Consider the following 23,566-nt stretch of genomic DNA (forward strand, 5'->3'; position numbering starts at 1 on the left):
CGCATACAAGATAATGAGGTCTTAAGATAATATTCTTCAATAAAAAGAATATAAATCTTTACATGGCCCTTCTACAACTCCGGGGAAAGTAGATTTCTCAGAGTAGGCATTTCGAGTGTTCCAGCAGCCCCACACGATTCTCATTTCCTTCCCGCCTTCTGCATCTCATAGCAAAGCTGACTTAAAGTAGGGTGTTTTTTCCAGTTGGTGGGGGGAGGTCCCCCTATTCACGGCCCCCATCCCTCAGTTAATCTACCTCTGCATCACCATTATGGTACAGTGGAACCTTGGTTCTCGAACGGCTTAGTTGACGAACAAATTGGCTCCTGAACGCCGAAAACCTGGAAGTAAGTGTTCTGGTTTTCAAACGTTTTCCGGAAGCTGAACATCTAACGCGGCTTTTGCTTGAGTGCAGGAAGCTCCTGCAGCCAATCAGAAGCTGTGCCTTGGTTTTTGAACGGTTTTGGGAGTTGAATGGACTTCCAGAACAGATTAAGTTTGAGAACCAAGGTTCCACTGTATAAGTAGCAGGGACCACTCCGTCATCCTAGCCTAAATACTGTCACCAGCTCTGCTCCTGGGTAACCATTCATCCTGATTATTATTATTATTATTATTATTATTATTATTATTATTATTTAAATTTCTATAACGCTCTTCATCTGAGGATCACAGGGCAGTTTACAATATAAAAACACAAAAATACATAGTAACAAACAAAAACAATAACCTCCACACACCGTTTAAAAGGCCATAATTCGTTCAATGAGTCAAAGTACTGAGAGAAGAGGAACGTTTTTGCCTGGCACTTAAAAGAACTATAATGAAGGCGCCCGGCGAGACTTCCTTGGGAGAGCATTCCACTCATGGGGAGCCACTGCAGAAAAGGCCACCCTCTGGACCTCTCGCGGAGGAGGCACACGAAGACGGGTCTCAGATGATGATCGCAGGGGTTCAGCACTTTGAATTGGGTCCGGAAATTAACTGGTGACCAGTGCAGTCAGGCCAGAATACATGTAATATGGTCAAATCATCAGAGCAACCTGGCCGCTGAAGTCTGCGCTAGCTGAAGTCTTGGAACCATCTTCAGAGGCAGTCCCACATATAACACGTGGCAGTAATCAGACCTAGAGGTTATCAGAGCGTAGAAAACAGAAGGCAGGCTGTCCCTGTCCAGATATGGGTGCAGTTGGGCCACCAGCCAAAGCTGAGGGACACCACTCTGTGCCACTGAGGCCCACCTGAGCCTCAAGTGACAACTAAGGATCCAGAAGAAGTACCCTCAAGCGGCATATGTGCTCTTCAGAGGGAATGTAACTCCACCAAGAGCAGGCCACCTCCCAGCTATCTGGTCTAGGTGGGAACCACCCACTAACAATGCCTCAGTGTTACCTAGATTGAGCTTCAGTTTATTGGCTCTCATCCACTCTGTTACCGAGTCAAGACAACCTCGTAGAACAGGGGTCGGCAACCTAAGGCCCATGGGCCACAAGCGGCCCACGGGGGTCATTTAACCAGCCCACAAGCTGCCCACTCGGCGAGTCCCTGGATGCTGCGGTAAACTGGCACAGCGCAGCGCAAGGACTCACTTCCACGGCACCAGAAATCACATCTAAGCAGACACCGGAAATTGCATCTGTGCAGACGCCAGAAATTGCAGGCACGCAAGATCACGTGCGTGCGCAGTCCAGCCCGCGGAGGGATCTGCGCTGGAGTGAACCGGCCCAGGCGAGGTACACCTTGCCGACCCCTGTGGTAGAGGTTATACATCCACCTGTCACTCGCTCGTGTTACACTTTCGGGTGCGTTTCCCTGTCACTTTCCTAACCACAAAAGGTCATTTTCTAAAGTTGGGTTTGTTGCAAGAGAGTGCTTTAGTCCTCTTCAGTGCATAAACCTAAACTCCCCCAGCCGAAACAGTGACAGTCTGGAGGCAACCCCACACATCCGCTTTTTTCCTCAGATGCCTGAAATGGAGCAAGAACAAAAAACCCACCAGGGGATTTCTGCTAAGTATTTATTGTACAGGAATGTAGGGCTCATAAAGCCCAGAGTCAGATGTGCACGTTATCCAGCTAACACAAACGCTAGGGAATAACGGAGGACGTGCTTCTATCCCCTTGTGTGTATGCAACAGACTTATAAGGAAATACTTCAGTTGTGCAAACACTACAGCTATGCATTCTTTGCTGTACAAGAGCCTCGCTGCGCAGCCCTAAGCCGGCCAAACGTCGTTCTGAGCAGCGATCGACATTCCATTCCTCTCCGCGTGCCTCCTTGCCTTTTCCCTGCCCACTTCGCAATTCTTTACAGCCATCAACATTGCCAGCATCCGAATCCTTTCACCAGCACTTTGTATTTGGGTTCCCCACCCTGCCCAAAACAGGGGGGGGGGCTTTCCTCTCCAAGACCCTTCAAATCCCTTGCCCTTTGAAAAGTAGGAGGTCCACGGCTTGGCTTTTGAAAAAAACTGGGTGCATTTCACACCCTCGTGCCTAGTACCTCCCCCCACCCTCAAAAAATACATTTCACATTGTTTCAGAGAGCTCTCTGCTGTTTTTGCGCTATAATGTAATCTGCAAGCCTCGTTCTTGATTTGTTTCTCTGCTCCGCCACCCAGAAACTTATCCCAAGGCATTCCCACTACGCAATAAACCTTCATCATCAGAGGTAAAGAGCCTCAGGCCTAGAGGCCAATTGCAGGCCGTAAAACTCCCCTACACCAGGGTTTCCCAAACATAGTTCTCCGGCTGTTTGGGGACTACAATTCCCATCATCCCTGGCTACTGCTCCTGCTAGCTAGGGGTGATGGGGAGGCAGCTGGAGACCCAAGTTTGGGAAACCCTGCCCTGGACCGTCTCCCCCTCACTGCTGTTGCCTCACTGGTTTTTGCAAGGCTGAACTGTGTCCCTTATGTGTTTGGGCAGAGGATGAAGAGGGTGTGCAGAAAGTAACCTACTGTACAAAGTTAACAACTGCATCCATGGCTCCGCCTGTTTTTTGCTTCTGGTTCCACCCACATTGGAATGTGGCCCTCAGAATGTTGTCCAAAATGGAATGCGACCTTGTTGTTGTTCAGTCGTGTCCGACTCTTCGTGACCCCATGGACCAGAGCACGCCAGGCACCCCTATCCTCCACTGCCTCCCGCAGTTTGGTCAGACTCATGCTAGTCACTTCGAGAACACTGTCCACCCATCTCCTCCTCTGTCGTCCCCTTCTCCTTGTGCCCTCCATCTTTCCCAACATCAGGGTCTTTTCCAGGGAGTCTTCCCTTCTCATGAGGTGGCCAAAGTACTGGAGCCTCAACTTCAGGATCTGCCCTTCCAGTGAGCACTCAGGGCTGATTTCTTTAAGTTTGATCTTTTTGCAGTCCATGGGACTCTCAAGAGTCTCCTCCAGCACCATAATTCAAAAGCATCAATTCTTCGGCGATCAGCCTTCTTTATGGTCCAGCTCTCACTTCCGTACATTACTACTGGGAAAACCATAGCTTTAACTATACGGACCTTTGTCGGCAAGGTGGAATGGAAAGCGACCTACAAGATGCAAATAGTCCCCCACTCTAGCGTATGGCTTGTCTGGTCTATCAAATTTTATTGATGCTTTCAGATCACTGCACCCGTGTCAATTGTGATCTCACTGGTCATTGGCTGCATGCCTGCCGAGCAAAGTGACCCATTTCAGAGGGGGCGGCCTCATCAGAGCCACGAAACCCTTACCTCTGCTGCAAAGCTGGCCAGCAACCTTATTCTGGTATACTATTTTGTGAGCTAGAGAAGGAGTGGGAAAACCTGCAGCCATCCCTGTGTTGCTGAACTACAATTACCAACATACCTGCCTATGAATTTTGATTGTGAGTCTTGTAGTTCGAGAACACCTGGAGGGCCAGAGGTTCCCCACCAGTGAGTTGGAGCCTTCATTTGACAAATGGGGATCTCTTCTAGATCACATAAAACACTGCTGCAATAAACATGTTGGGGTTGGACTAGATGACGCTCACGGCCCTTCCAAACTCTACAATTCTGTAATTCTTTCTCAAGCTCTTGGAGGAAGACCTTTCATCACCTACAGACAGCCACCCAATCTTAAACAACTCCTCACCCACAATAATACAACAACAGGACTTAACATGGACACTGGTACCAGGGCCTGCAATAAACCCAGGTGCCAACTTTGCTGCCACATAAACCCGGACAACACCATTAACTGGCCCCAACAACATCAAACATACCATCTCAGGACTATTTAATTGCTCATCTTCCAACATTGTGTATGCAATCAAATGCCAACAGTGCCCTTCAGCTCTCTATATTGGAAATAAATCTGATATCAGGAATCACAAGACAGAGAAACCAGTAGGAGAACACTTCAGTCTCCCAGGACATTCTATACAAGATCTCAAAGTACTGTACATTCTGGCGTATAAGACTACTTTTTAATCCAGGAAAATCTTCTCAAAAGTCGGGGGTCGTCTTATACGCCGGGTGGAGAATCTGTGGTCGAGTATATCTCAAACTCTATATTTTAACTGGAAAAGTTGGGGGTCATCTAATACGCCCAGTCGTCTTATACGCCGGAAAATACGGTAGCTGTCTTACTACAAAGGAATTTCAGAAATAGACTGGAAAGAAAAGTTGCTGAATTGCAACTAATTACCAAACTTAAAACCATGGAGAGACCTGGTCGGAACAAAGACATTGGATTCTTATCTCATTATACTTGACAAAGCTTTCTTTAGCCATCTTAACCCTTGCTTTTTCCTGTAAGACCAATTACAGTCGTTAACAGCCGTCAACAGGTTTTCCACACCTATCAGCCGATCACCCATTCCCACCACCTTCCTGAGTAACACCCCTCCCCACTCTCTCATTATATATAAGGGTCTGGTGACTTCTGTTTCAGTGTATCTGAAGAAGTGTGCATGCACACAAAAGCTCATACCAAGAACAAACTTAGTTGGTCTCTAAGGTGCTACTGGAAGGAATTTTTATTTTATTTTTTATTTTGCTTTTGACTATGGCAGACCAACACGGCAACCTACCTGTAACTGCAATTCTGTGTTAGTCTTTAAGGCTCAAGCAAACTCTCGGTTGCTTTTACGGCACAATGCTCGAAGGTTCCCCAACTCGCACTCTCTGGAGATTGATAGGCTATTCTGACAACTTTGCGGGGAGACCAGGTGTTGAAAGAGCACCTTGCACCAAATCTTGTACCTTTCACGGTGACAGTGCAAGGAAACAAGCAATACCTTTGGCACAGCGGTTGGCAGCATCCCTTTGTCCTGCCAATTTTTTACTTCTGAATCAGAGAAGACTTTCTGGAGGTTTGACCTCTGTCCATATCCATGTACGAGTTTCCTACCTACCGTGCTGAGTCTTTTTAATATGCACCCACCCCCTGGGAGGCCACTTTTAGGGAGAAAGGAAGATAAAGGACACAGGATCCAAATTGCCATCTACTGAAATGGGAGCTAGATCGTTCTCAGTGTGAGGTCGTCTGAGGCATCTCCCTCTCTTTGCCCGTGCTTTTAGGGGGGGAAACCAGTGGGTGTAACTTCTGATTGCAGTTGCGAAAGAAGGTTTCAAAACAGCCCCAGCAAAAAAGATTGCTTGGTGCTGCAGAGGAAGCCAGATCTCATCAAAAATTGCTTCGAAGGAACTTCCTAATTTGCACAATACTTTTTTTTTTGCAGAGGACAACACACACACACACACACATCCAACGCACCCTTCCCTCTCAAGCCTTGTAGCCTGCACAGCACTCATGGCACAAGAGGCTTAGCCCAGACCTATAGACAGAAACCGAATCACTGCAGAATTCAGGGAATGGCTGTGGCTCGGTAGCAGAGGATCAGCTTGACATCAGCGTTAGAAACTCATATATATAAGTTAATTGCCAAATGGCACCTTAAACCCGAGCTGCAGTCGTCACATTGGAATGTCTAGGTACCTTTTTTCTTGCAATGGCACTTATTATTATTACTATTATTATTATTATTATTATTATTAATTTCATTTGTATAGCTCTTCATATTTCAAAGAAAAAATCTCAAAGCAGTTTACAACACATTAAAACGTCAACTAAAACAATCCAGACAAATTCAAGCTTCAAGAAAAATATTTCAGATCCTTCTCTGACATTTTGATTTCCTCATATTTATTTAGCTACTTAATTCGTATAGATGCCTCATAGCAGAAGTACTGTAGGAAGCCAGTGTGGTGTAGTGGTTAGAGCATTGGGTAGGCAAACTAAGGCCCAGGGGCTGGATGCGGCCCAATCGCCTTCTAAATCCGGCCCACGGACGATCCGAGAATCAGTGTGTTTTTACATGAGTAGAATGTGTCCTTTTATTTAAAATTCATCTCTGGGTTATTTGTGGGGCCTGCCTGGTGTTTTTACATGAGTAGAATGTGTGCTTTTATTTAAAATGCATCTCCAGGTTATTTGTGGGGCATAGGAATTCGTTCATTTCCCCCCCCCCAAAATATAGTCCGGCCCCCCACAAGGTCTGAGGGACAGTGGAACGGCCCCCTGCTGGAAAAGTATGCTGACCCCTGGGTTAGAGTGTCAGAATAGGACCTGGGAGATGAGGGTTCAAATCCCCACTCATTCATGAAGCTCACTGGGTGACCCCTGGAGTCAGTCACAGCCTCTTAACCTACCTCGCAGGGTCGTTGTAGGGATTAACTGAGGAGGCGGGTGAACCATGTACTGCTTGGAGAAAAAGGTGGGGTATAAATGCAGCAATATGCTCTTAAGACAGCTGGAGAGGCCAGCCAGATGGAGATGTCAGTCGCCAACCTGGCACCCAGAGATCTCCACGTGGTCCCCATTGGACCCACATCAGTAGCAAAACGCGCCTGGCGCCTGGCTAATTTCTAACACTGCTTGGCATGCAGAAGGCCCTAGGTTCAGTCTCCAGGAAGGGCTGGAAGAGACTCCCTGCCTGAAATCATGGAGAGGCGCTGCCAGTCAGTGTAGACAATACTGAGCTGGATAGTCCAATGTTCTTCCTGCCAGAACCTGAATGCAGGCAGGTGAATAGAATTCTCTAAGCGCATTGAATTATTTAGGTGCGGAACCCTCCACAACATCTGGACTACAACTCCCATGTTGTCAGGGGCTGGGGAGAGCTGAGGAGAGGCAAGATATCTCGCCTAGAGCTTCTCAGTTATTCTGGAGTCATGAAGAAGGCTGAAAGGCAAGAGCCGGACTTCTCCTTAATGAGATTCTGGGTAGAATACTCCCTGCCTGTTTTCTCCTTATATCTCCCAAGTAAAAAGGAACAGAGACTTACTTGCTTGTTTTTAAATGAAAGCTAAATTTCAGGGAAACTTCTCTTTTCTTTTCCTGGGGACACAATACGCAGCCAATTTTCAAAAAACACACTGCAATTCCTGCCCTACTTCTGCAGGCACTGGAATAGTTTAGGCTTGTAAATCTCACGGCAAGCAAAGGAAACTTTTATTAAATTGAAAAAGCAGATGGTTTTTTCTCAGGTCCTTATGCCACCCTTCCCAGCTGTTATCACAAATTTTGTGTGCAGACTTAACTTGCACTGTTTGGAAAGTTGGCAACAACATCTGGATGGTCCCCGGTTTGCCTCCCCTCTCAAGAAAGCATCCTTACTCTGGTTTGACCTGGTTACCTTCTGGGCCCTTAAAGGTTTGCTGCTCAGCACTAGGAGAGAGGGACTCTGCTCTCAAGATACCTTCATATTTTGCTCCTCAAGGAAGTCAAGCTGCCTCCAAGGTACAGCATGTCCAGGCTGGAGTGTGAGTTGCTGCAACTGTGGAAAAGTACTTCAGAAAAGCAGTGTTTGCTCACATCAATCATCAACTAAACGGCAAAGGCCAAATTCTCTCCGAAGCTATGCCCACATACCCATTCCTCCCCACGAGGTTGTGGCAGAACATGGCCACCCTTCTGTGCTCCCTGCCTGCCACAGCAGATATTTCCAAGAACTGCCCGGCTTACCAGAAGGGTGGAGGAGGCAGTCAAATGAAGCCTACTATAAGGCCAGGATGAAATGAACGAACGAAAAGAGTCAGCTGGGCCCGTTTCTACAAGGTTGCAGGGCAGGGCTCCTGCTTTCCGTTCTCACAACATGCAGAGTTCGTCAGCCTTGGCTGCCGAAGTCTGGGCTAAAACGCTCACTCTTCATGTTAAGTTTGTCCTGGGGCTGATATGAACTGAAACCAAGAATTCTTCCGCACCCATATTTTTCGCTCCATAAGACGCACTTTTTCCCTCCTAAAAAGTAAGGGGAAATATCTGTGCGTCTTATGGAGCGAATGGTGGTCCCTGGAGCTGAATTGCCCAGGGGCCAAAAGAGGATCATGCTTTTTATTTTACAAAGAGAAAAGGGGGTGTTGAAAGGACCCCACTCAGCAGCTGATCAGCAAGAGATCTGGAGAGAGGTAAGAGTCCCCAGCTCCCTTTCAGCCCCGACCTCCTTTGTTGACTGTGCTGCAGAGGGAGGTTATTTGTTTCCCCAGCGACATGTGACTGGCTGATTAGATTATCTGTCTGGAAACTGTAGAAAAGGCTCCCTTTCCTTTAGAAGCTACAGAAATGTGAGTTCAACCCCATAAAAATGGGGCTTTTCCTCTTTGCTTTTCCCTCTTTGGAAAAGGAGCTGCAAAACTTTTAGCTGATCCTCAAAAAAACAGGGCTTTTCCCTTTGCAAAAAAGCTGCAAAACTTTTAGCTGATCCTCAAAAAAACAGGGCTTTTAGAGGAGGAAAACCAGAAAAATATTTTTTCTCTTGTTTCTCCTCTAAGAATGAGGTGCGCCCTATGGTCCGGTGTGCCCTATGGAGCGAAAAATATGGTAAATACATAGCCAATGCCTTCAGTCTGCAATCAGCTGTCTGCAGCAACAGATTTTAATTAATCCTTCGCACCCTCTCCTGTGGCAGGCACTCAGAAAATGTGTGGTGCGCCAAAAAAAAAAAAAAGGTGCATGAATCGATTTGTCGAGATGAGAAAGGGCTAACTGGCCACGTGCATAACGTAAGCAGGGTGGAACAGTTCATCTTGAGAAAGTTAAGAGCCTAAATCTCCAAGACTTTAGTGGAATGTAAGCAAGCACCCTGGGATCGTGCATATAGGAGACACACACATGGCCTTGTATTAAAGGAATGCTGGAGCCCTTAATCTTTTTTTTTTTTTAAACGAGAGTTTCAAATGAGACAACACGATGCCAATTCTGTTCTCAGGAGTATTGGGGATCAGGAAGGATTTTTTAAAAAGAGGGGGGGACCCACAACAACCCTCAAATGTTTGAGGGTTCTCTCCAAGCCAATCTCATGACTTCAGCAAGCCTGATTTGCAATTCTGAACCTCGCCAGTTATAGCAGTACCAGGGCTCTGGGTCATGCCAACCAGATGATAGGCTTAGCCAAGGAAAAGCAGATGTCGCACGATCTGTAACCTGCCAGGAATTGTTCTCTGAAAATGAAACACCGCACAGCGCAATGCAAACCTTGCTTTGCCCGCCTGGGCATCTGTTTAGCAAACGTGTCCATTGCCAGACATCCAAGTAGGAATCAGCAACCCAGGGCCAGATCCAGGCCCCTGAGAGTTTCTAGTCTGCGAACGAAGCAGAGAGCTGCAACAACAGGAAAGCAAGGTGGGTGGCGCAAGCGAAACTAACTTCTACAACTTTCCTTTAAGAGGCCCTTCCGTGGCAGTAGCTCCTGAATAGACTTTAAACACCATCTCTAAACCGAAATCCCATTAATTACCTAATGGCTCTGACAGTTGAGGCAGAACATAGCCATTGATAGCCTTTCAGATGATTCACTGCAAATCAGCTCAACGAAGGCCCAAATCCAGAGTAAGCTGCCTTTCAATTCTAGGCGTGCTTACTCAGAAGTAAGTCCCACTGAGTTCAAATGGGCTTACTGAAAAAAACAAACAAACCAGGGGTGGTATTTTAGCCTCCAGATGCCATCCTAAACACACCTGATAGAGAGCATGTCCCATTTAACTCTTCCGGGCTTATTTGCAAGTAAACATACATAGGATTGCAGTGTGTTCCAGAGTTCCCACAGTATAGTGCAGCGAGGAAAGCAAACACAGTTCAGCTCCTGATCAGCCTCAAAACTCATTCTGTCATCTTGGGCCATTCACCAATACTGTCTTGGCCAAGTCTACCTTACAGGGTTCTTGTGAAGGAAAAAATGTGAGGGTGGACAACAATGCAGTAGTACCTTGGTTTTCGAACAGAATGCATTCCGGGAGTCCGTTCAACCCCTGGAACCATTCAAAAACCAAAGCGTAGCTTCCAATTGGCTGCAGGAGTGTCCTGCAGCCAATCGGAAGCAGCGTCAGATGTTCGGCTTCCAAAAATCATTCGGAAACTGGAACACTCACTTCTGGGTTTCAATTGTTCAGGAGCCAATTTGCTCGGGAGCCGATTTGTTCGGGTGCTGAGGCATTTGGCTTCCAAGGTACGACTGTACACCACCTCCAAGGCAGTGTTTGAAATTCCCCTCGTGCCAGGCTTGTTTTGCTACTGGCGTGGGTCCAATTGTGACTATGTGGAGATTTCCGGGCACCAGGTTGGTGACTGACATCTCCATCGAGCTACTGTAATTAAAAATACCCTCTGCTTTAGTCCATCATTAATACCATTTCCATTTCCACTTTGTGAGTTTCTCCTCCTTGCAGACTAGGACAATGCAACTGCCCCCGATGCCGCTGCGCCCGGGAAACGATCTAGGGAGTGTTCCTGCCCGCAGCTGCGTGGGGGGAGAGGCTCAACAACTTTGGGCCATCTCCCCTCATTTTCCTAAAATTGTATCCCCCAAAATAGGGGGGTCTTATACAAGGGGGCGTCCTATAGACGGAAAAATACAGTGTATATATCCGAGTTCCTAAATTATAATCAATTACAAACTAACAAAACCCACTGATTTCAATGCAGCTTAAAGTTCAACTCACTTTCTCTGGATCAGGGCCAACCATGCACTTCAGCACATTTTGCAAGGAATGCAGTGTGGCGCTAAGCAGATTGCTGCCAGTGCAAAAAAATTCGCTTGCCCGAAAGAAGGACCTGCTCTCACCTGTTGACCTTCCACTGACAATGGTTCTGTCAATTCCACATTCGTTCACATACAGCGGTACCTCGGAATCCGTTCTGGAAGTCTGTTTGACTTCCAAAATGTTCGGAAACCAAACTGCAGCGTCCGATCGGCTGCAGGAAGCTCCTGCAACCAATCAGAAGCCCCGTCGGACGTTCGGGGTTCCAAAGAATGTTCGCAAACTGGAACACTCGCTTCCGGGTTTGTGGCGTTCGGGAGCCAAAACAGATGACTACCAAGGCATTTGAGATCCAAGGTACAACTGTATATGCAAATCATGTTGCCTGTGTTGTGAAGGACGTATTCAAGCTACCTGCAACTCTCCAACTTCCCAAGTTTCCATAAAAGCCGTTGTCATTGAACACAGGAATCCATAGTTTTTCTTCTTCCTTATTAACAATACCAGTAACTGTGGTTCACCTGTTACAGGTAGGTTGCCATGTTGGTCTGCTATAGTCAAAATAAAATAAAATAAAATAAAAAATTCCTTCCAGTAGCACCTTAGAGACCAACTAAGTTTGTTCTTGGAATGAGCTTTCGTGTGCATGCAAACGTCTTCAGATACACTTCACCCGGTCAGCTAGTTAGGTTCTATTGGGGTGGTCAACTTTTTATTGCTTCCTGCTCCAATGCATTTTACATCGTCTTGATCTGCTGACACTCGTAAATGATCGTGACTGATGAATAACGTTTCATGTGCTTCCTTCTGCATACCAAGCTTCTGTTTAATGCAACAGGTGTGTATTGATTTTGTTCTGGTCAACCTGGCTTTCATAGCATCACTAAAGTTTCAACAGAGGACTAAATCTCTAGACAGGAAGAGGGAGGGCGTAGATGCCTGTGTAGTCTCTTAGGACACATGACTCTGCCTCATGAGGAGTTCTATGAAACACAAAAGCTTGCAAACTCCAACCCTGATGTGCTCAGCTGACCCAACTACAGAGAAAGTTTTACGTGCTTCCCGAAGCACTGTTACTCCATCATTCTGTTCCAATCATTTTTCAAGGCTTCAGGTGCCGCCATATATTTGAGCAAACCTTTTCAAAGGAAGACAGGAGGTTTCGAGTGGCGTTTTGCCTGTCAACCTTCTTCACAAATGCCAATGAACTGGAGGTCGGGAATCTCTGGGACAATGAACTCGGGTTCATTTTAGAGAGGGGGCATTTCCTCTCTCTAAAAAACACAAAATGGATGTTTTGTTCCTGCAACTTTTTTTGCTGTTTGACTCCTGGGGAGGGGTGGGGGGGGGGTCTGCGCTCGCAGCTTACTTTTGACAAACACGGAGAAGAGAGCAGCAGCAACTTTTAGGTGTGATCCTGCTTCCAAAGTCCCATTTCGGAAACCTTTTAAAAATGCGGTCCATGGTTTTCAATGTTAGGGAAGGAAGGGCAATGAAGACAAAGATTCCCATCATCTCTGTTCTCTTACCCCCAGTCTTCTCTAACATGGTGGTGTCCAAATTATGTTGGACTACATCCATGAATCAGCCACATTAGCTAAGTCCGATGTGGGTTCTAGCCCAAAACTGCTGAAGGGTACTAGGCGGAGGTTTTGCACACCCAAAGTTGTGATTTACTCAACTTTGGTCTACAGGGCAGTGCCCTTGCAGGAGAACACTGTTAACCTTTGGTTATCCCACAGACTGTTCCTGCTCAAACAGAGTGTGCAGGACAACCTTGTCACTCATCTCTGATCAAGCTTTGAATCTAGAGTTGCACAACCCTTAATCTCTGTGAGCCTGGAGAGAGATGGGTGCCTCAATGCAGCAGTTAACCTTTTTATTTTCTTCCCATGCAAGCAAAGAGCTCACGTTTGTGATCTGAACGACTTCTCACAAGCCTCACTAAATCTTGCATGCTCTTATTTGGGAGGAAGCCTCACCTCGCGATTAAATATCACTGGGCCGTAAGACGGCATTTTTTAAAAAAAAAAAAATGTAGGAGGTCTCGAGGGTTTGTTGACAACAGGAAAAAAAAGCAAACCATTTTGCATGCAGCATATAGCACCTTCTTAGCCAATGCAGTTCTAACATCTGCATTCACATTTTCAGTTGTGGGGGCGGACAGACAGACACTTGCAAAAAGAGCTGAACTTTAGAGTAGTAGTTTAAATGAACAGTGCTCCTCGGATATGAGGAAACAAAAAGTATCCAGCCAAGCTTGCTTTATCTACTACACACCTTGCCAGAAAGACCTGATCTGACCCACTGTTCTCTGTTTCAACAGATAAGATGGCAAAGTTCTAGAAGTTAACCCCTTATTCACTTACAAGGTGTAACACAGGCTTGGGGTGGGGTGGGGAGCAGAGGGATCTTCCGAAAGCATCGTCCAATTGTCATCCTGAATCTGAACTTTTTCTTTTTAAGTAAACAAACAAACAAACCCACCTCTCTTTACCTTTGGTGAAGCCCCTAATCCTGTTTTTTCTAGATGTGCTTGCAAATGGCTGTGAGAGGCTGTCAAACTTAACACTGAAGGTATCTTTGCTCAGCTGTTTTTCCCCTATTCAGATGATACAAATCCTCATGCTTTTCACACACATTGAGTCGTTTCAATATTCACATACGAAGGCTTGAAAATTCCTGTCCACCCTTGACTTTTGTCCTGGCATATTCTACCTCTAGACCAGGCATCCCCAACCTTCGGCCCTCCAGATGTTTTTGACTACAGTTCCCATCATCCCTGACCACTGGGTCCTGTTAGCTAGGGCTCATGGGAATTGTAGGCCAAAACATCTGGAGAGCCGCAGGTTGGGGGTGCCTGCTCAGTCCAGACTGTCTCCCATTTCATTTTTTAAATTTTATCTACTGATTATTTTGATATCCCTCCAAGGAGATAAAGACACGGTTGTCTTCCCTCCTCAACTTTATCCTCACACAACAATCCTGTTAGGTAGGCTGAGCTGAGAGAAGTCGCATGGCTGAGGGTGGGGATTTGGAAACTGGCCTCCAGGCATCCTAGTCCAGCAATCTAACCACCATACTATGCAAGGCAACACTGCACATAAAACAGGCAACTTTCCCCTAATTTTCCTCTCTCTCTCCTTTCTACAATCCAAAGCCAGAATCTGGAGTGAGCAATTGTGAGCAGAGGTTGCAGGGAGGGGGGGGGGTTGCAGGGAGGACAACAGGGGGGGGGAAACAAAACTTAACACTTTCCCTGCTGCCTGTTCTTTCTGCTCCAAAGAAGGCTCCACGCATGCAGAAACCAGGAACGATTTCTCGGAGAGAAACAGGGAGGTCCTTTCCGATCTCAGTTTGTAGCACAATCTTATGTGTGTTTACTTGGTAGTAAATCTCATCCTGTTCTGTCAGGTTCATTTCCCCCAAGTGAGTGTGTGCTTAGGACTGCAGGCTCCAATTAGGGGATTAGCCCCTAATTGTGTGTTTTGCTTTAACCCCAATACAACCAAGCAAAAGAACACATGGCTCTCATCACCTGCACAGTAATAACAAACTATATCCTAGGAACTTAACACCTAGTGTGTTTTCAGGGCGGAGGCTCAATACCAGCAAGAGAATGATAAGAGATGCTCAACCAGCTCTGGTTAGGAAGTGCTAGTCCTGCAGGAGCAGCTTCAAAACCCACCTTGCCAGTTCCCAAAGGGCTCCAAGCACAGCAAAATCCAACGCCCTTCATTTTTCTCATTTATTTTTATCATTACTATATATCTTTAAAAGATAAACATTCAGCTTAACAAAGAACTTAAACCCGAAGCCTTTCTTCAGCACACTTGCCCTTAGGGGATGATCCACCACGCATTTACTCGTGAGCAAGCCCTGCTAAACTTGTGGATGGGGTAGGCAACAGGCTGCACCACGGGGGTGAGTACAGCAACGTTAGCCAAAGTGGGGTCCGCCAGATGTTGCTGGACTACAACTCCCATCGTCCCTGACCACAGCAAGTCGCGAGTGGAGGGCACCCACCCTGGCTACCGCCAAACACCACAGGCAAACACTATACCGTGGGTGTTTCTGCAAGCGGGCGAAATGCTTTGCGGAGTCAGAGCGGCGTCAGCGCGCGCGCGCGCACATTCCCACGCACCCCCAGCAGGTGGACCCGGCGTTGCCCCCAGCCCATCCCGGGTGCCTTTCACTCAAAAGCGATTAAAAGCGCCTGACATAACGGCAAGAGCGCCTCTCTGCATGTACAGAGCGCCTCTGGCGCACAGCCCAGATTTAAACCAAAAACAAGGCGCTTTCTATCACACACAGAACACACGCGCGAAGCGTTTCACGGGCAGGGCTGTGCGCTCCACCAGCTGACTATTTCTCTCTCTCCCCCACCCCACCCCCACCCCGGTCTCTTTCTTAGGAAACTTTGCAGGACTTGCCCCTGTGTTAACCCCTTACCTTCCAGCGCCACCTCCTTGCCCGCCCTCTTGAGCGCTTGCACAGCTTCGTCGTGAGTGGCGTCGCGCAGGTCCGTGCCGTTGACGGCCAGGATGGCATCCCCGACGTAGAGCGCCTGGGTCTGGTCGGCGGCCAGCCCTTTGAAGATCTTGCTGATCAGGATGGGCATCTTGTTCTCCTTGCCCCCCTTGATGCTGATGCCCAGCCCGCCCATCTCCTGCTTGAGCACCTTGACGCACCGCTTCTTGTTGGAGATGGCTTCGGGGACTTGCTCGGGCAGGTCCGTGAAAGCCGTGCGCACCCCGCTCATCAAACCCGATTTGGGGCTCATGCCGCCGCCGCCCCCCGACGGCGACTCCGGAGAACCCCCGCCGGAAAGGCTGCAGGCGGCCGAGGCGCCCCCCGACGCCGGACCCAGCGCTGCCCCGCTGCAGAAAGTCCCATTGCCGTTGCTGCCCGACGCCCCGATGCCGTTGTACGCCGCCGCGGTGGGAGCGCCACCCTCGTCGGCGCTCAACACCAGCGCCTCGTCGCTCAGGCTCACCAGCACCCGGTGCCACCGGTCGCGCACCAAAACTTCCAGCGCACCACTGCGCTGCACCCGGCTGACGCCGCCTCCCCCTCCGGCCGCCGCTACCGCCATCTTTGGAGCATTTCTCGAAGCACCATGTGATCGAGGGCGCGCACAGACAGGCGGACGGGCAAGGGAAGCGAAAGAGGGCGCGCGGAGGAGCGCGCAAGACTTCTCCTCGGCGCCCAAGCGAAAGAGAGAGAGAGGCGTCGAGGACGAGGAAGGAGGAGGAGAGGGAGGAACCAGGGGGAGTCCCGGAGCTCTCCCAGCCTTGCAGCGTGGCGAGCCGAGGGGAGGAGCAGTGGGGAGAACCAGGCGGGGTGGGGGGGAAGGACGGACGGGGCGGGCGGAAGGAGGAAACTCCGGCCCAAGGGCGCAGGAGGCAGCCCGAGTTTGGAGACGGGCGCGCAGCTCGAGACTTCGGAGTTGGTTAAAGCAGAAGGGCTCCCGCGCCGCCGGCCCGGAGAGAGGGAGAGATCAAGCATTTCCTGGAAGGGCAAAGCTTGTTTTTGTTTCGAGATTCTTGAGGTTTTAAGTTTTGCGTATTTTAGTGTGGTGAGCCGCTTTGAGACCTAGGCGGTGGAGAGAGAAAGAGTGTGTGTGTGTGTGTGTGTGTGACTGTGTGTGTGTTTAACAGAACAAACATAAGTAAATAATAAGCTCACCGTGCCATAGGAAATGTGGGGCTGCTTTAAAAACAAACAAACAAACAGGTTTTCTTATTATTAGACGGAGCTGGGTGCAGCTCGAATTGAAGGCAAAAGAACCTTGCGTGACCTTGGCGTTGTTAATCGTGCCTCGGTTTAAGGGCACTCCTGGTCGTGGCTGCTCGGAAGTAAATGCTATTTAGTTTGACGGGGCTTACTCCCAGGTAAGTGGGGATAGGATCGAGGCCTCAGCTTGCTTCACACTTTGTGAGGTTGTGGAAAACAGACTGCCTCTCTCTCTTTTACACATACACACACACTGTTCTGAGCTCCTTGAAGACAGGGTAGGATGTCACCCCGTTAATGTTCTTATATAGGCGAATTCACGGAGGATAAAACTATCAGTTGCCACAAGCGATTGCTCTGTCTCCATGACCAAGGCAGCATAGTCCTGAATTCCAGTTCCTGGGAACTGCAAATGAGGAGAACGTTGTTGCACTCGGGTCTAGCTTCTGGGCTACCTATAGCCATGTAGTTGGCTCCTCGAACAACAGGGTGCTGGACTAGATGGTCCTTCGTCCTAAAGGCGTACCTAGGCTCCTTGGCAAAGAGCCTTATCAGCGCCTCCAAAGCCTGGAGAAACCATGGACAAGAAACTTTCCTCACCTGGCCTCCCAGAGCAGTGGAGGGGTAGCCCAGGGAGCAGGCAGGTAGGCAGGCTCATTGCCACTCGAGACACAGTGGAGAGGTGTGATTTGTGTGACCCCCCCCCCACCACCATCCGGCCTGCACCCTTGGCTGGGGCCAACCTGACCAACCCCTAGGTTGGGGTTTCCCAAACCTGGGTCTCCAGCTTTTTGGGACTACAATCCGTATCATCCCTGACCAATGGGGTCCTACTAGCTAGAGATGATGGGAGTTGTTGTAGTCCAAAACAGCTGGAGACCCAAGTTTAGGAAACCCTGCCCTAGGTACGCTCCTGCCTTGGCCTGATCCAGCAAAGATCTCTTGTTGTTTTATATTATTATTATTATTATTAATAATAATAATAATAATATAGTTCCAGGGAACAAGAGTTTGCACATTATTGTTTTTGTTGGCCTTAACTAATGGAATAATTACCGGTAGTACCTACCCAACTGTTACTTCTGGATTCTTTTTCCCACCATTGTCATTATTCTTAACTGCCTCGGGTGTCTGGCTCCCGAAAACCCACTAAACTTCAGAGTTTGCCAGGCTCCACCCACACCTTAGCAGATTCCACTGTCTCACAGTGGAAGTGTTCAAGCAATTACCCTTATGCATCTCACATACTGAGCGCTGCCTGAAAACTGGCTACTGGCTGGCAGAGGGCCCTGCACTCTTAGGTTAGTGATGCTACCTCTTCTTGCAGGTAGTCACATGCTTGGCCACCAGAGCCCCGAGTTTTCCCCTTTCTTTTTCCCTAAAGTAGATCTTGCGTTTTGGGGCGTCCAGAAGCTATCTGAGCATTCCTCTAGTCTAGGCCTGTAGAATAGATGTGCAGATCCAACCTGGGCAGCTGCTGCAGCCCCAGAACCCAGCTCTGGAACGCTCTTTAAAAGAATAAAGAATCCGTCCTGATGCTTGGAGCAGCTCAATTTCCCACAGCAGTTTTGCTTCGGGGAATTGTGAGGAATGAATGCAGCAGCCTCCATCCAAATGGCACTGCTGCTTGCTAGTGTGCACCGTTGCTACTAGGCAAGTCCACCAGGGCCCAACAGCAGAGGAAGGGAAGAAGAAGAAGAGTTTGGATTTGATATCCCGCTTTATCACTACCCGAAGGAGTCTCAAAGCGGCTAACATTCTCCTTTCCCTTCCTCCCCCACAACCAACACTCTGTGAGGTGAGTGGGGCTGAGAGACTTCAAAGAAGTGTGACTAGCCCAAGGTCACCCAGCAGCTGCATGTGGAGGAGTGGAGACGCGAACCCGGTTCCCCAGATAACGAGTCTACTGCTTTTAACCACTACACCACACTGGCTCTCCAGAGGGCATGTTGCCTAGCCTCCTCAAATGGGGAGCCTCCCCTGTTTGCATGTGTGAGTGTGCACATTAGCAGAACTTGTACTGTTAGAAAATTGAGGCTGGGCTATTATTAATAATTATAATTATTAAAGGCTAAGGGACCTCTGACTGTTAGGTCCAGTCGCGGACCACTCTGGGGTTGCAACGCTCATCTCACTTTACTGGCCGAGGGAGCCGGCATACAGCTTCTGGGTCATGTGGCCAGCATGACTAAGCCGCTTCTGGCAAAACCAGAGCAGCACACGGAAACGCCGTTTACCTTCTTGCTGGAGTGGTACCTATTTATCTACTTGCACTTTGACTTGCTTTCGAACTGCTAGGTGGGCAGTAGCAGGAAACAAGCAATGGGAGCTCAACCCATCGCGGGGATACGAACTGCCGGCCTTCTTATCAGCAAGCCCTAGGCTCTGTGGTTTAACCCACAGAGCCACTACTACTACTATTGCTTCCAGCAAAATATAAAATCAAAATATCAAATAATATTTGATAAAAACATCAAATATTAAAAACTTCCCTCTAGAAAAATTTCCCTTCAGATGTCTTCTAAAAGCCATACAGTTCTTTATCTCCTTGACATGTGGTTGGGGGGCCCTCTGTCTGGTTCCCTGTAACTTTGTCTTGCAATGAGGGAACCGCCAGAAGGTCCTCGGAACTGGACCTCAGTGTCCGGGCTTTGAATTGTGCTCAGATATGTGCTCAGCCAATGTAGATCTTTCAAGACCAGTGTTATATGGTCCCAGCATCTGCTCCCAGTCACCAGTCTAGCTGCCACATTCTGGATTAGTTGTCATTTCCGAGTCACCTTCAAAGGAAGCCCCACGTAGAGCGCATTGCAGTAGTCAAGATGACCAGAGCATGTGCCACTCTGGAAAGACAGTCTGCCGGCAGGTCATGTCTCAGCCGGCGTACCAGATGGAGATGGTCAGACAGCTGCCCTGGATTCTAGTTCAGCTGTAGTGAAGAAGTAAAGCAAAGGCTATTCCTACTGTTTTGGTGAGAGTTAAGATCCATCCCAAAGTATTGTAACATAAACTTCAGCCTTCAGCAAATTTTGTTGTTGAAAGCCAAACAAGCAATCCTAAAAATAAATGGCTATAACTAAAGTGTTGACATATCCTTAGTTACAATGACATTCCATCCCTTCCCCGCTCTGCTAGTCTCTTTCAAGCGTTGATTGCTTCCCAGGGCACCAAGGTGGCAAGCGTTTTTGTTTCCAGGAGGGGCTTTGGTTTGTTGCATTTTTATATATTTAATCAGCTGCATCTGCTGCTGCTTTAAGAGGCACGTTGCTTAAAACGACCAGATCAAAGGTTGGGTGGTGGTTGTGACAGCAGCTGTTGAGCAAATTGGAATTCTTAGCATAGTAAGAGAGAGGACGAGAAACAATCCCACACGTCACCGCTTCCTTTGTCCACCTGTCAAAGGGAAGGCTTGTCCAGAAAACAACGTACCGCTTACTCTAAGCTTGCCTGCTTGACTTTGCAAAAGCAGAACAGCGAGCCTGAATTTCACCTAGAAGGAAGCTCTCAACAAATTCTAGAGACCCTTGGTTGACCAAATCACCCAAGGAAGGTTGGATGACACTAAAACAGAATTTAATTGGTGTCGTGAAGGTATGCAAACCTATAAGAACGAGAGCAACTAGAAGCAAAGTGTGCTGAACCCTTGGCCTACCTGGCAGCTAGTCAGTATGTCAAGTCCAAAGTTTAAAGACCATAGGTCAATCCATGCAAGCAAGGTCGAAGGTCAATCCAAGTGGGCCAAATCTGAAGTCCAGCAGTCAGGATACATTCCAGAGTCCAACACAAAGCTCAGTCCAGGGGCATCCAGGCCAAGGTCCACCAAGGCACTGAGAACCAGCGTGGTATAGTGGTTAAGAGCAGTAGACTCGTAATCCGGGGAACCGGGTTCGCTTCCCCGCTCCTCCACATGCAGCTGCTGGGTGACCTTGGGCTAGTCACACTTCTCTGAAGTCTCTCAGCCCCACTCACCTCACAAGAGTCTTTGTTGTGGGGGGGGGGGGAGAGGAGAATGTTAGCCGCTTTGAGACTCCTTTGGGTAGTGATAAAGTGGGATATCAAATCCAAACCCCTCCTCCTGTTCTTTTTCACCAACATGGGCAGCTGAGCAGACACAGCATCTCTGCTCTGATTGCCACATTTGGGCTTTATGAGGCCGGTGACCCTCACCTGTTCCAAGCCTACTTAAGCTGAAGAATCACACCACCTCCCAGAGCTAGCGAGCCCCACCTGGTCAAATAAGGAGGTGGGCTGGGGGCGCTTGCCTGTTCCAGCCTCCTAGAGCGTACCTCCCAATGCTTTGTACACCTCAGAGCCTGCCATGTTCATGAAGATGCTCTGGTGATGGGTCCTGCTGCTCGGGTTCCTGTCCATCCCCTCACCATCCTCTTGTCACCCTGTGAGCATTTCCTTCCCCCACAGGGCTCTTTCTTTGCCATTTCTCAAACCAGTGCTGGCTGCAAGGGGTTCAGCCTCTCCCAGGTTTCAGGCCTACCTGGAGATGCCGGGGATTGAACCTGGGGCCTTTGGCATGCGAAGCAAATGCTCAAAGTACTGTGGAGCTACAGCCCTTGTCAAAAGCATAGCCGGATGACATTCCCCGAGGCCAAAGCTGGAAGGTGCGTCATCTACAAAGTGCACAAAAGCCACCGCTTGGATTCAAAGAGCCCTGCTAGATAAACAAAGAGAGTGACCATGAAAGATGAAGTAGAAAATAGTTCCATTAGCATCTGGGCATTTTGAATGGCAAGATTTCCCCCTGAACAATGGGCCCCATTGAGGCCGTGAGTGCCTGCATTGTGTCTGCTACCCATCAGACAGGCATCACTTTCTTTTGAGCAGCTGTGCGCTCTAATTGGAAAAGAAAAGGCTCCCAAACTCATAAAAGGGTCTCTCATTCCAACGCTGAAAATCGCTCTTGAGCAGAACTGAGTCAACTGCTCCTGCACTTCTCCGCCCCCTTGATCATATTGGCATCATGACGATCATAAGTTTTTTGTTCGTTTATTTATTTGTTTGTTTTCTATTATTTATTTATTAAAGGTTTTCTGGATTTACAAAAGTGTGTGCAATGTCTCTCTCGTATTTTTTTCCCCATGTAACATTTTTACAAATCGGTTTTGGTTGTTGAGACATTAGGGAGAGAAGGGGGAAAGAGGTGGGTGGGATGGGTGAGGTGGGGTGACGATGTTTCTATTTTCCTTAATATATGTAGGGTTTGGACCTCTCACACCGCCGAAGAAGCACAAGCGAACAACAGAGAACCCACACAAACAACGTTGTTCGTTTATTTTTAAACTGCAGGATGCCTTTTAAGACCCTAAGCAGCATGGAGTTGCAATACCTACCGGAAGGATCACCTCTTCCTGTTTACACCTGCTTATAATGCTGACACTTCTGTTTTCTAAGGTTCCCTTTCTAAACCCAGGGGATTCTGGGTACCCCTGGCTGCTGGAGTCTGCTTAAGGATTTCTCTCAGCATTGGGACCGTTCCTCGTTAGGCCCAAGGGATAAAATCATACACTTGTTTTCACCTCATCCAATTCAGCAGGCCCACAAGCCTCACGCTTATTCTCCTGCTGCGCCTCTTTTTCTCACAGTTCCCATTAGCCTCAGAAAGCATTGCCAACGGCCAGGGATGATGGGAATTGTCGTTCAGAAACATCTTGAGGGCTGAAGTTTCCCCACAGCTGGAGCAGACCCTTTGCTCCCATCACCCAAGAGTACTAAACTGTCTCCGCTCACTTTTACCACTTATTATGGCATAATATTTCAGCAACCGGTCGCAGTTTTGTACGTGTCCTTCCCGCTGTAGCCCTTTGTTGCCATAGCTATCCATAAATAACACTCATGTTTGTATCCGAACCTCTCCCACTAGACTTACAGTAGGATTCCACCCAGATTTATCTGCCAGCTTTTGGAGCCTGCTACTCCTCAAGTCTTTCCCAATATGTAGTATCGGCCATCTCTGTGTAGGGGTTACATTCACACTGACGCACAAAATCAACTCATGAGGTGAAAGAATCTTGCCATGGCTTTCACACATCCCAAAGTAATATCAAGAGGGCAGCAAACAACTAGATTAGGAGACTAATCAGGGCTTTTTCCCTTTTAAAATGCTGTAGTAGAAGAAGAGGAGGAGGAGGAGGAGTTTGGATTTGATATCCCGCTTTATCACTACCCGAAGGAGTCTCAAAGCGGCTAACATTCTCCTTTCCCTTCCTCCCCCACAACAAACACTCTGTGAGGTGAGTGGGGCTGAGAAACTTCAGAGAAGTGTGACTAGCCCAAGGTCACCCAGCAGTGTATGTGGAGGAGCAGGGAAGCGAACCCGGTTCACCAGATTACAAGTCCACCGCTCTTAACCACTACACCACACTGGCTCTGTAGTCCTCTATGAACTACACTGCTTCTTGGTGTAGATGGCAAATTACTGGACTCTTCCTCCCAGTTAAAACTCATTTCATATGAAAGGCAGAAGTCTAGGATAGATCTGCTTTCGCTCTTACCCTGGTTTACTAACAGCAGTGAGATCATTCAAACATAGGGTTCCCCAACTGCATCTTTTAGTTACACAGTCGTACCTTGAAAGTCAAACGGAAACCGTTCCAGAAGTCCGTTCGACATCCAAAATGTTCGAAAAACCAAAGGACGGCTTCTGATTGCAGCCAATTGGTAGCCCCATCAGACATTCGGCTTCCAAAAGAACATTATAAAAAAAAATGGAACAGTCACTTCTAGTTTTCGATCGTTCGGGAGCCAAAATGTTTGAGAACTAGGCTATTCGACTTCCAAGGTACTACTGGAAACACAGCTCTTGAAAAAAATCTATGATTGTTATTAG

General features: G+C 48.1%; 1 protein-coding gene across 1 annotated transcript in view; it reads right to left on the reverse strand.

Moving 5' to 3' along the window:
* SNTB1 (syntrophin beta 1) overlaps nucleotides 1-16,258 on the reverse strand; it is a 99,093-nt gene extending 82,835 nt beyond the window's left edge. The window contains exon 1 of the mRNA XM_033155797.1: nucleotides 15,442-16,258. Coding sequence (XP_033011688.1) covers nucleotides 15,442-16,084 — 643 coding nt within the window. The 5' untranslated portion in view covers nucleotides 16,085-16,258. The remainder of the gene's footprint in view (nucleotides 1-15,441) is intronic.
* Between the last annotated feature and the right edge of the window lie 7,308 nt (nucleotides 16,259-23,566).

This window comes from Lacerta agilis, chromosome 7, assembly GCF_009819535.1.
Source record: "Lacerta agilis isolate rLacAgi1 chromosome 7, rLacAgi1.pri, whole genome shotgun sequence".
Classification (NCBI taxonomy): domain Eukaryota; kingdom Metazoa; phylum Chordata; class Lepidosauria; order Squamata; family Lacertidae; genus Lacerta; species Lacerta agilis.